The 13,401-nt window shown below is 41.5% G+C and overlaps 1 protein-coding gene across 24 annotated transcripts in view; it reads right to left on the bottom strand.

The window, feature by feature from the left end:
• LOC102940233 (ABI family member 3 binding protein) overlaps positions 1–13,401 on the bottom strand; it is a 377,733-nt gene that overhangs the window by 151,926 nt on the left and 212,406 nt on the right. For all 24 annotated transcript variants that reach the window (XM_043538550.1, XM_043538551.1, XM_043538552.1 and 21 more), the window contains one exon: positions 5,610–5,661. In XM_043538550.1, coding sequence (XP_043394485.1) covers positions 5,610–5,661 — 52 coding nt within the window. The remainder of the gene's footprint in view (positions 1–5,609; positions 5,662–13,401) is intronic.

The raw sequence follows: 13,401 nt of genomic DNA, 5'->3' as shown, positions 1-13,401 counted from the left end.
GGCCAGCATTAGGGGTAGCAAGCAGGGCAATTGCTCGTGGCTCCATGCCACAGGGGGCCCTGTGAAGCTAAGTTGCTCAGGCTTCAGCTTCAGCCCCGCACAGTAGGGCTTTGGCTTTCTGCCTTGGGCTCCAGTGAATCTAACACTGGCCTTGCTTGACAGACCTCCTGAAAACTGTTCGCGCCCCTCCCCCCAGGGGCTCCAGACCCCAGGCTGAGAACCACTGCTGTATACTCAAGATATCACAGAACCAGTTTCAAGAACTGCAGAACTCAGGGCTAATGAGATTTAGGGGAGCTTAAAAAATCCCTAGAAAATGTCTGCTATTTAATGAGACACTACAATATTAAACGATATGTCTGGCCAGGAGACTACTACTATTTATGTGCTCCCACTCAATTCCCATCACCCCTACCATTCATGTGACCCTGAAGATACACTGGAACATGTCTAGTAAATGTTAGGAGTGGCAGTATTTTTAACAGGTAGAGCTGGGTGAATAATTCATAATTAATAATTTGAGACATTTCACTGTTTTTACTAGTTTTTTCTGTGAATAGTTCTTAATCTGTATCTCATTTGCTCTCAGTTTCTTGCAAGTATTCAATTTTCTAAGTTCTAGTTGCTTTAATTAGACAATGCAGGTCTCATTGTATGTTTCTTTCACATGGCTAGATAAGGATAATTCTAAGAATCAGGTTTTTGGTTCAAATACTCAATTACAAATTCAAAATTTGCTTGCTGCAATATTTGCTTAACATTTATTGTTACCACAAATATTCTTTGCCGTATCCCCATGCACTAGAATATTAATGGAAAAGGGGTTTGAACACAGCCAAAGTGAATTTAAACAAAACATTCAAATTAATATTTAGGGTTTTGTAGCATTTGATTAGCAATGGTAATAGATATTTTTAACTCAGCATGAAAACAAGCATTTATAGGAACAAAATAAAAAATGCCACACGGGAATAATGTTCTTTGTAGTCCTATATCTTGTCTGACAGTAGTCAGTATCACATGCTTCAGAGGAAGGTATAAATTCACGCAATAGATATTCATACCATAGCATGTGTATGTGGGAAACTTTGTTCTTTACCTTGGATTCATTGATTGGTTTATGCCCTGAAGAACTAGGTCTGATATCCCTATTTTATCTTGACTGTTGTAACGGAATATTATGCTTTTACTATACAAACATCTAATCCTTTTTAATCCCTCTTCTTATGCTTCATGTTGGGTGCATCATAAATACTAATTAATATGGAACTTTCAATATGAATTATTTACTTTAAAGGTTAAAAGTGGCATAACAGCATACAAGCATCTTCTAAGAAAAGCATATGAAATATCTGCAGTTAAAATAGCCTAGATAAACTGTGTAAGTAAAGACTGATCTTGTGCTTCAGGACATAAACCTCTGTCTGCACTGGCCAGCAGTTGAGGAGCATGCATGCTGCACACACCTCCTTATGAGCGTGTCAGCAGGTGTGGTTCATCTGTATGCTTGGGAGAGCTTTAAAAAGGTACACCATGCACCATCATTATTATTTATTATTTGGATCACCATAGTGCCTAGGAGCCTAAGTTATGGACCAGGACCCCAGTGTACTAGGGGCTGTACAAACACAAAACAAACAGACCCAAAGAGCTTACAATCTAAGAGTATGTCTACACTGATGGTGGCATGTGGAGTACAGACATTGAATGCACAGCTAGTACGGGTATAAACAGCACAGTAGATGGTGAGGCATGGCTTAGACAAGTGCCCTAAATGCCTGAATCACCAGAGTACGTACCCTACATAGGCTCTCTACAGGCCCAAGCAGTGCCTCCCACTACAGTGTCCTGCTGCCAGAGCCTTTCCACTCTGCTGGAGCCTTTCCCTGCTGCAGCAAAAGGCTCAAGCAAAGAGGAAAAACTCTGGCAATGGGGAGGTAGGGGGAAAAGGCTCTGGCAGTGTATAGCTGCCAGAGCCATTACATGCTCCCTCCCTGCTGCTGAAGCCTTTCACTGAGGCTTGTAGCTACATTCATTAGCGACAAGTGGAAATGAAGCCTGCCTTTTACTGTGGGTGTGTGGCTACATGCGTAGTGCCTGTACTCTAAACGCCACCATATGTTTAGACATAGGCTATGTAACAATGCATCCTGGAGCATGCTTGCTTACAAACCACATAAGAATGTGTTACTGAGCTTCCACTAGGGCAGTACAATTCCACAGCATCCCAAACTCGAGCCAGTGTCTAACTGACAAGTTTGAACCCAGAGCAAGGACTTCACGTAATAAGTAAAATAAAGGGCTAAATCCTGACCACATGACATGCATATGTATTCTAGTAATCTGAATGCAGGAATGGGAGCCAAAAAATACTATGCTCTAAACTTGGTTCTGGTACTGACTTGCATCTGTGGCCTTGGGCTTAAATTTCTCTCTCTGCTTAAATTTCACCCATCTGTAAAATGAGGACAATACTACTAATTTATCTCTTAAAATGATTGATGAGGATTTATCAGTTAATGGGCCCAATCCAGCATTCCTATCACACTCAGAACTTCCACTGAGCTTAAATATGATAGGAACATAGGATGAGGCTCTATGTTTATGAAGTGTTCTGAAAATAAAAAGGGCCAAATGTCCTATGGCTAGTATGTCAAAATAAACCTGAGATTTTTACTTAGTTCATGTGTTGCCCTCTTTATATATTGGCGTGTTTAACATTTCTCTGACTTGGGGAGCTCCTGGCTTAAATGCAAAGACAATCATTTTCAGAACATATTAAATAAGCTCCTGTATTTCTGTTTCTATGGAAATTTGCATTTTCAAATTTCCAAGAGCTGGTCCCTTAAAGATGTTTTTCACATGCTTCAAATCCCAATGTATGGTGAGCATGTTGGTTTAAGTCTATTCACACATGGTACTAATTAAATAAATCACACCCGCTCCACAGTCTACTCTATTTTATGGACATGTGGAATTTGTATTTCTCTGAAATAAAAAGGTGACATTTTTTAAACATCTGGAAAACAAGTGCAAGAAGCCATCTCTGAAAACAACTTCTTCTCCAGGAATACATAGTGGAAATATAAAATATTTGGAAGAAGTCGTTTGGAACATATTTATTTTTCTAAATCCTTCTCAACTTAGAAATCATACAGGTAAAGTTAAATATTTGTACTTATAAAAAACTAAATTTAACAAGAAATATTATTTCACATTTGTCAAAGGCACACCCTATAGGGGGTTTACTAATCTATAAAAGCCCAGATACCAAAAGCTTCCCAGAGGAGCGGAGACACACTGACATAGTGATGAAGACTCATCACGTTGGAACATTTCAAAATCCCTGCAGGTGACACCACTGAAAAGACAGCACAAAACTTTCTATGTAAATGCTCCATGTTAGGATTTCTCACAAGTCAGCTCCAGACCCACAAACTTCCCAGGACATCAAGTTATATGAGATTTTTAATCACAGAAAGCCTTATATAACCTAGGACCACTGCATAACAAAAATGGGGTTTCCAATTTTAAACACCACTATTTCAAGGTTGCAGAAATAAAATCAACTATGCAATGATTATGTTTTGTAAAAATACAACTAAGGAGGGGGAAAAATCTCTCCCCCGTTTTTTCTCGAAATGCAGCTGTGCAATCTTAACATTTTCTTGGTAAATACATTTCCAGAGGCCAATATGTCCTCTCTTCCACTTGGACTGTAGCTGGCTGTTGCTTATCAGTTTCTGCTGAGACTCTTCACTGAAGTCCTGATGGAAGATAGCACTACCCATACCCAGATATGCTTTCATTTGCTACTTTCATTTCTTTCCTAAAAGCCTTCCCTCCACCTTTATTTTGGTCTATAGCACACTGAAAACATATGCATTTTTAAAAAAAGTTTCTAAACATCCTCTGCCCTGCAGCTGGATGTTAAAAATATTTGTTGAGTTTTCCCCAACTCCTTCTTAAATTTTAAGGAATGTCTTTACTCATCTAAAACTACTAAAGAAGAACTCTGCCTGTTTCCCTACACACACTGCTCAGAAAAAGCTAACATCTGGGCTAATAACTTATGTGTTTAGTGAATTGTTTGTTGAAGAAATATTCCGAAAATTGTCATAATTGTGCTTGCGCTTGTATGTGAATACTAAGCTAGGGCTGGATAAAGTCAAGCTTCTTCATAACAGTAAAAACATACTATCAACATTGGCTCAACCTTGGTTATTTCTTCTATGGCTCTATATCTGTAACATTGCCCTTCTAAGCCTCCAGCAGTGTACAGGGTAGAGAATATGGATGAGTGTGTATGACACACTGATTGTGGATTTTACTACAGCACTATACAAGAAAACAGAATACAAGAGGCATGCAAATTTTTCTGTGATCCACACTGACAACACATTAGGGGCCTCAAGGCTGCATCTAACTTGTAGAGTGTCGCCTACAATGCGCAGAGACTACAGGCTCTAGCATGCAATGCTCATATTTAACTAACTAAAGGCTATTTAGATGAAAATGGGGCACTGATTGCTGGAACCTGCTGTCTCCAAGGGCTAGAACTCTAGATTCTGTATGAGGGAGGCTGCAGATCACATTTTAGAACATCATGGTCTGCAGTTGGATTCATGTTATCTGCCTGAGTACACTATATACACAGGTTTCAGAGTAACAGCCGTGTTAGTCTGTATTCGTAAAAAGAAAAGGAGTACTTGTGGCACCTTAGAGACTAACCAGTTTATTTGAGCATGAGCTTTCGTGAGCTGCAGTTTCCACGATATGCTATGCATCCGATGAAGTGAGCTGTAGCTCACGAAAGCTCATGCTCAAATAAACTGGTTAGTCTCTAAGGTGCCACAAGTACTCCTTTTCTTTTTACTATATACACAGTAGCAAAGAGTAGTCACATTGGCATGGATGCCAGGAGGGAACAGGCTTTGCAATTTGAGCAGAGCACACAGATTATATCTAGCTCAACAAATTCTGCACTGTAAGATTTAAAGTAACATTCAGAAAAGTAAAGCCTTAGCAATATCTAATTTTCAAAACACACAGAAGATGCCTATATAAAGGAAGGAAAGAAAGCCCTGAAGGAGGGCAGCAAATGGAGAAAACCAAAGACTAGGTACTGAGGGATGGAATACAATTTGAAGCTTATGCAGAACTGATCAGTGCACGATTCTGTATTGTAAATATCTCACTGTGTAGTACAAATTTAACTCAAGTCACATATTGCTTCTTTTCATACCTGGCAGCTAGGGGATGCAAGGCAGAGAGAATGACAAATCTGGATACCTTTATAAATATGGCTCACATGGTAACCTTATAGACAGACACTAGCAGAAACTAGAATTGGTAGCCATTCAGCAAATGATTCAATGAAGTAGTTGTATATGATGCAACAAAATAACAGTTCAAAAATGAAGAGGGAACCCAGTTTAACTACAATTTTGATTGTGAAGTTCCATTGATTTTGGTTAGAAGGAAAGTTTCACTAGACTCTGCATATATTAATTACAGTAAATGTATTGTTTTTTCATTTATTTTCTACTTTTTTTGTGAGATATCTGTGTTCAACGGGGAAAAAAAACATGAAAAAAACCACAAGTTACCTTGTTTGATTCTTGTAATAGGGACAAGTTTTGTAGCGTCTCGTAGTATGAGCTATAAAGAGAAAAAATAAATAAGCATTAGGATCTGTGCCATAATAGAAATTGAATTTTTCTTTGTAATGAAAATATAAGGCTTCAATCCAGTGCCTCATTTGTCCTAAGTTAACAATGGATATGGCTCCAGCCCCAATCACTAAAGGTTACACTTCATTTTTGTTGGCGAGAACTGTTATAAAGCATTTTGATCCCTTTCATTTGGCTACAGCCAGTTGTTTTGCTCCATTAGTACAGAAAATCTTACTGCTAAGGAATCCTCTAACCTTTGTTCTCTTTGAGAACAATCTCTCCAGCTTGTACTGTGGACCACTAAAGAACGGGAGAAACCTTGACAATGAAACTATGCAAAGTAATAACAATGAAACCTCCAAAACAACAATAATCACCCAGTTGTGTATTTTGTTACTAACTTTCAACTCAGATCAAGGTTATTGAAAATGTCACAAACCATTCTCATAAACCAGGACTATTTTATGTTTTTTAAATCCAGATCAGATGCTCACTTCTCATCTAAAGTAAAGTATGGATGTAAAAGGCATTTGATGTGGGTTAGCATCTGTGGGATTTATCAGTGGCATCACCTTAATTTCAACAACTGATTTCTCAGGGTGATAACAGGCCAGTAAGAGGGGGCTCCAAATTGAAAGGAATTTATATGCTTTTTATATTTGTATTGCAAATATTTTTGCCTTACACTGGTCTTTGATCCAGAAAGGTTTCCATCCACATACTAATCCTTTACAGACTTTTGAGCAGCGTGGAAATAAGCATCTCTAGCACGTGAATTGGCCCTGCATTTCTCAGAATGGAGAAAATAGCAGATCTCTATGACATAAGTAAGCCCTGACCGTCCTTTGGCTCATGCAGGTATGGGAGCCAACATTTCAATAGTACAATGACTGGAAAGGGACCAGGCAGAAGTACTGCCAGATATATACGTATACTAACTGCAGCTATAAAATATAATCCTCTTTCAGCGAAGTCTGAGTTTAAAGGAGGAATAGAACTCAATATACAAATACCTCTTTTGGCTAAGCATATAGCATATAAAGTCCTGCTTCTAGATGAGTGGGGATCAGTCAATGCTCCTGGTTTATTCTGTATTTCATAATGTTACTCATTTAATCTATTTCATACAAAAGCATATTTAGGTAAAAAATAATAAAATACTATTCATTTTTTTTAATTGTTTCATCTGAGTCAAATTTTTATGAGACCATTTGAGATCTCCTTGTGGATCACATTTTTCTTCTCCGGATTTTTGATCAACCTTTGCTGTCAAGTTCAGGCCATCAAAACATTATTTAAAAATAAACTGTACTGCACTGTACAGAAAACAAATCTAATTAAACAGATTGCAGTTTTATCTGCTGATTTTAATTACAGAAATATATCATATGTTCTTTCCCTTTAAAAACACAAAACAGTTTTTTTAAAAACCACAACTGAGCAGCTTCCTGACTGAACAATATCACGAAAAAATACTGCTAGTAGGGGTAGTAGTAAATATATGTATATTTTTGTATAGTTTAGTATATACAGTATGGTATAGCATCTTACCTACTGCAAATGTTTTCAAGTATTTTTCTTTGGCGCAAATCATGTTTGGGAATAGTTCAGTTTGTGCAGTAGATACAGGGCCAGACTCACCTAGCATTTATGCATTTTTTTCCTGTTTAAGCTGATGGAAACCTCAGTTTGTGGATAAATCCGTGTGGGGACAAGGCTGCAGCGGAGCAGTATGGCTGCAACTTCGCCTATATGCCAGGGAAGAAAGAATCCCCCAAAATGGGTAGAGCTGGTTGGAAATGGGCTGTGGCCACAGCTACTGATGCCCTGGATCTTAAGATGCAGGAGGTAGCCCAGAATAAGCTGCAGAGAAGCCCACTTGGGACGAACATCTTTGCTGCAATCCAGCAGGTGACCCATTTCCACTTAACCAGGTAGGTCACTCTGGTGGAGGGCTTCCTACTTCCCAGCAGGATGCGCTGAACCTCAGCCGAGCACTGCTTCTCCTGCACGTTTAGCCACACAGCAGCCAGGCCATCAGATGTAACGTTGCCAGGTTGGGATGCAGAAGACTGCCGTGGCACTCGGATAACAGGTCCGACCTGAGTGGTAGCTGGAACAGGGTGCCACCGAGAGATCCAGCAGAGTGCTGAACCAGTGTTGGCACGGCCACACCAGCGCTATGAGGATGACTCTTGCCCTGTTCTGTTTGATCTTTGTGAGAACCCGGGGTAGCAACGGCACTGGAGGGAAGGCGTAGATCAAAGCTTCCGACCACGGGAGCAGAAAGGCGTTTGACAGGGATCCTCTGTCCATGCCCCTGATTGAGCAGAAGACGTGGCATTTCCTGTTCTGCCAAGATGCGAACAGGTCCACCCAGGGAGTTCCCCACTTGTGGAAGATGGAACTGACCACCTCCGGATGAAGGGACCACTTGTGGAGAGATGAGAACGTCCTGCTGAGGTGATTTGCCAAAGTCTTCTTGGTCCCTGGAAGGTGAGCAGCTACGAGATGGATGTTGTGCTGCAGACCGAAGTCCCAAAGCCAGAGGGCTTCCTGGCAGAGGGCAGACGACCTAGCTCTGCCCTGCCTGTTGATATAGAAGACCATAGCTGTGATGTCTGTCAGGACCTGAACCATCCTGTCTTGAATATGAGGTAGAAATGCTTGGCAGGCTAGTCGAACCGCCCTGAGTTCCCTGACATTGATATGCAGCGAGTGATCATGACTGGACCAAAGAGTTTGAGTGCAGAGAGTGCCCAGGTGGGCTTGCCTGCCCAGGTCTGAGGCATTGGAGACAAGGGTCACTGACGAAGTCAGAGCCACAAAGGGAACTCCTTCCAACACCGACTTGGGATCCTGACCACCTGGTCCATGTTGTGCCAGTTGGGGACATAGACCAAAACCAGCCACACCTGAAGGGGTCTGAGGCACAGTCGTGCGTGCCAGACCACGTAAATACATGCTGCCATGTGGCCCAACAGTCACAGGCACGTGTGGGCGGTGGTCAGCGGGTGGGCCCGCAGGCCCGCGATGAGTTTTGCCATGGCCTGGAATCAAGACTCAGGGAGGAAGGCCCTGGCCTGAGGGGAGTTGAAGATTGCTCCAATTAATGCTATGCATCGTATTGGGATTAAGGTTGACTTTTTCTCATTTATTATCAACCCTAGGTCTCGACAGGTGGAACATACCAGGTCGAGATGCCTCCACACCTGATCTGGGGACTGGCCCTTATCAACCTGTCATCAAGGTACGTGTATATTTGGACTCCCCGATGCTGCAGTTAAGCGGGCACTGGCACTGTACACTTTGTGAACATTCTGGGGCCGACAAGAGACCAAAGGGCATCGCCATGAACTGGAAATTGCACCGGCCCAACATGAAGCAAAGGAAGTGCTGGTGCCCTGGGAAGATGGAAATATGGAAGTATGTGTCCTTTAAATTGAGGGCAGCGTACCAGTCTCCCGGATCGAGGGAGGGAATGATGGAGGCTAGGGAGACCATGCGAAACTTCAACTGAAGTCAGAGGTGGGATATTTCCCAGGGAATGCCTTACTGTTAAATGATGAACGAGCAATCAGTTGAGCCCTCAAGGGTTAACCCATTGTTGTTAATGTAGCCTCACACTCTTCAAGGCAGCACGAATGGAGGGAGGGGAGACAACATGGCAGACAGAGAGAGAGAGAGAGATGCACATTGCCCCTTTAAGTACGCTGACCCCACTCTAAGTACACTGCCTTTTTAAGTAGATCAGCAAGTTGAGACAGAAGCTGAGGCCAGGAAGCTCCCCACATCCTAAGCCCTGTCGTGTCCCGCTCCTGCTCTATGGAAATGGGGTAAGCGGGGTGCAGGAGCAGGAAGACACCCTGACGTTAGACCCCCTCTTCCCCCCTTCCAGCCCCGCACAGCAAGCAGGAGGCTCCGGGGAGCAGCTCCAAGGCAGAGGACAGGAGCAGCATATGGCAGTGGGGGGAGGAACAACTGAACTGCCGGCAATTGATAGCCTGCTGGGCGGCTGCTGCACAGGGAACTTAGGGGAACGGGGAGCTGGTAGGGGGGCTGCCGGTCCACCCTGGTTCCATACCCCCACCAGCTAGCTCCAACGGGCTGCTCTTTCTGCAAGCAGTGGACAAAGCAGGCGGCTGCCAAACGACATTAAAAGGGAGCAGCACATTGTGCAACTTTAAAAGAGCATGTTCTCTAATTGATCAGCAATGAAACAACATTAATCGGGATGACTTTAAGTGAGGAGTTACTGTACTGAAAAGTGGCCTGGGACCACCATTCTCATTTTAGACTGGCCACCAAACAGCTATCACACGGTAACAACTTTGATTCAATACCAACCTGGGGTGGATTCAAGGAGAAGTCTACATCATGGTCTTTACTGAGGAACTCAAAAGATTTGTTTTGCTTAATGCTCAGTATTTTCCCATCACTAGTGAGCAAGGTTTACCACCAGCACCATTGCTATCAACGTCTGGTCTTTCAGATGCTCACTTGCTAAAGTATCTCTAAAGCTGCTAGTTGCATAACTTTGGGCTCCATCTGACAATGCCTGCCATAATGAACTCTCTCCCTCTTTCTCTCTGATCCTAGGATAGCAAACCTTTATTTTGAGTTGACAAATATTGATGTACCTTTTCTCTCAGGCATTTTTAAAGGCATTTTTTCACCGCAGTATTTAAGTGCCAAAGTGATACCTACTATTTGTATAGAGTTTTACATTATCAAACCACTTTATAAACATTAACTAAATGATGCTCACACCTGTGAGTAAGGCAAATATTATTCTCATTTTCCAGACTGAGAAAATAAAACAGAGAGCTTAGGCACTCAGATACTACAGTGATGGAAGCATTTAAAATAATGTTGATAGATAAGAAATAAATAGAAGTGACTAGCTCAAGGTGATACAAAAAGTTCATGATGCAGCCACTGTCAAAAGAGAGGTCTCTTGATTTGTAGTCATATACCTAATGCACCTCTCATCTATCTTTGTCCCAGGTATAAAAGAGTTTATATAGCAGTAAAGCTTTTAGCAGCTGCTGTTTACTTATTTCTGATGCTCCTATCTCCCAAAGCCACATAAAGTTAACATATATTTTAAAATGGGAGACATTAGGACATCGTTGCTTTCCTTACGGCAGCACTGGATTCAATCCGACTGGACAAGCCTTAAGAAAACAGTCATGTTTTTCTTTGGAGATAAATAAGTGATTGACGCTAAAAGCCTTTCCCTGTTGGACAGAGACTCTAGAGGGAACTCCACCTTGCAGCCTGATATTATATAACTGCTGGATTTTAATCAGCTAGAAGAGGAAGTTATTCTTCTACAGTGTTTCTCCTCTCTCCTCTAGCCCCCACCACATTCCCTGCCCCTTGTTTATGAAGGGGACTGTCCCTAGGATAGTTATTTACTTTCTTCCTTATAACTGCTCCTCATCACCCAGCCCCAAAATTTAGCCAAACTTGCTGGGTCAACCTGCCAAAAGAAACAAAAGCTGTTTTGTTGCAATGTTGTTGAAAAGGCAGAAGAATAACTATACATAATGACAAGGTGGCTATACATGAAATGCAGCAATAAAGCCTTTCAAAGGCACTCATTACAGAGAAAAATCAGAACCACTCCAAAAATGAGACTGTTGCCTCTGAACAAAATACAAACAACTTTTGGCCTAACTCATTACCAATCTGGCTTTGTAGAAATTGTGTGGTTGCATCATTAAAACATACCCCACCTAACGATTTGTGTGACTGGTTCTCTGCTGTGGAAACTGAAGTAACAATGTAAATGTGGGAGTGATGTAACTGATAGCTGATCACCATCCTTGTTTTGTTTTGTACCACTGGACTGGGAATGATGGTGTGTGCACATCAGTATTGAATATTTTCATTACAAATCAGTAGCGTGTCTCACAGCAGAGTGACCAATATCTAAGCCCCAGGAAGCTGACAAAAAGAAGACTCACTGGCTCCATTTCTCCCCTATGCTCAGGAAGCACAAAACATCTGGAAAGCCAGCTTAATCAGCTATCTCAGTATTCCCCTTGCATAAGGTGAATCCCTAGGTGGCCCAGAGCCAACATGATGTGCCCAAAATCTAAGAGTAGAGGGCTTGGTCAGAGTTTACTTTCACTCTGTTTATCCCCAGAAGCTGGAATGACTCAACTGGGCCATGGGCTGCCAGGTATTACTTTAGACTAGTCTTGAGGCTAGGGGACTCACCATGCTCAGCTTGGGTAATGTTGAGGTGGTCCGCCCTGCAACACACCATCCTGAGCTGCACCAGGGGCAGCTCTGACACATTCAAAGATCTGGCCTATTAGCTTTAAATTAGTGTCCTAAAACTTATACTCCAGTGATTCCAGGCATCCTCATAATGCAAGCTGTTATAGTTAGAATGCCTGCTTTCCTAAATGCATGGCCTAACTCTTCCTCCAAGGAGGAAAGGGAATGATTATGTAAGGAGATAACTCCTTAAGAATTTACTGGTCACACGGTAAATGGACAACATGTACTTGCAAACTACCCATTAGCTACCACCGTATGGTTTTATATCAGAGAGTGACAACACAAGGTATCTGAAGTTAAATACAAAGAAACAATTTAGGACCTAATACTTCTTCCCTCTTCTGATAAAAACATAGATTACAGAGACAGAAGAGACATGTTAGGTTAAGCCCTATGGATTATTCTCTACCGTATTCAATCAGGTGTTCTATACAGTGTTTTGTTAAACGAGTGAAGTAATGGGATCTTCTGCCATTTTTTGGAGGGGGGGGGGGGCTATTATTGTATTGTCTAATATGTTTTCATTGATAGGATACTTTTTTGGTCCATAGAATAACGATTGCTAAGTGTGACATTCCCTGCAGAGTTATAAAGAAAAACTCCATTAACAGTATTTGTAAAATAGGGGTACCACAGAATGTCATAGAAGACAGGGTATTGTTCAACAGTCTTGAGATGCAATGCTTACTTGACACTGTTTTAAAGATACTAAAGCAGATTTAACTACAAATTTCCCTCTTTCTGTTTTGTGCCTCCTTTGCATTTGTGTCTCAGACACGTCATTTTTTTTTAAAAAATCTGTTTATATGCATATCTATGAACATGTGACATCCACATTTGCGGGCTGCTTTCAAGAAGGCCAAATAAAAGATATATGGAAAAATACTAAATATTGATTTTGATTCACATGAAAATTCTGCAAACACACAAGCAGAATAATTTTAACTCCCCTATCTAGCCATCTGTAAAGATATTAGGGATTTCCTAATTATCTAAATAAGAAAGCTATGAGTCCTTCCCTGCCACTCTGATCCTGTAACCATTACACACAAGCAACTTCCCACGTGAGAAGTCATATTGAATTATATGGGACAACTTATGTGAATATATGCTTGGAAGATCAGGCTATAAAACTCTAAGCCCCTTACAATATTTATAGAACACACAGAGGGACAGATAGGCTCAATATCATATCAAAGGATACTCAGAAGAAGGCCCTGCACAACCCATCACAAAACAAATCCTTCCCTACATGCCTCAATTACACCTCCACCACCACATGAAAAGTGCAAGAAAATGTAGGTAGGCCTTGCAGGTCAGCAAACTCAAGCACTGTTGGACCAAGGGAGAAGCAAATTCCAAAGTCGAGAACTCACATACTGAAACTATCAGTTCTGTCCCTTTTAAATCAGGGGGCTGTAAACCTTTGCAG

Source organism: Chelonia mydas, chromosome 1 (genome assembly GCF_015237465.2).
Source record: "Chelonia mydas isolate rCheMyd1 chromosome 1, rCheMyd1.pri.v2, whole genome shotgun sequence".
Taxonomy (NCBI): Eukaryota; Metazoa; Chordata; order Testudines; family Cheloniidae; genus Chelonia; species Chelonia mydas.
Note: the sequence above shows the minus strand (reverse complement) of the source record. Positions and strands in the feature narration are given on the sequence as shown.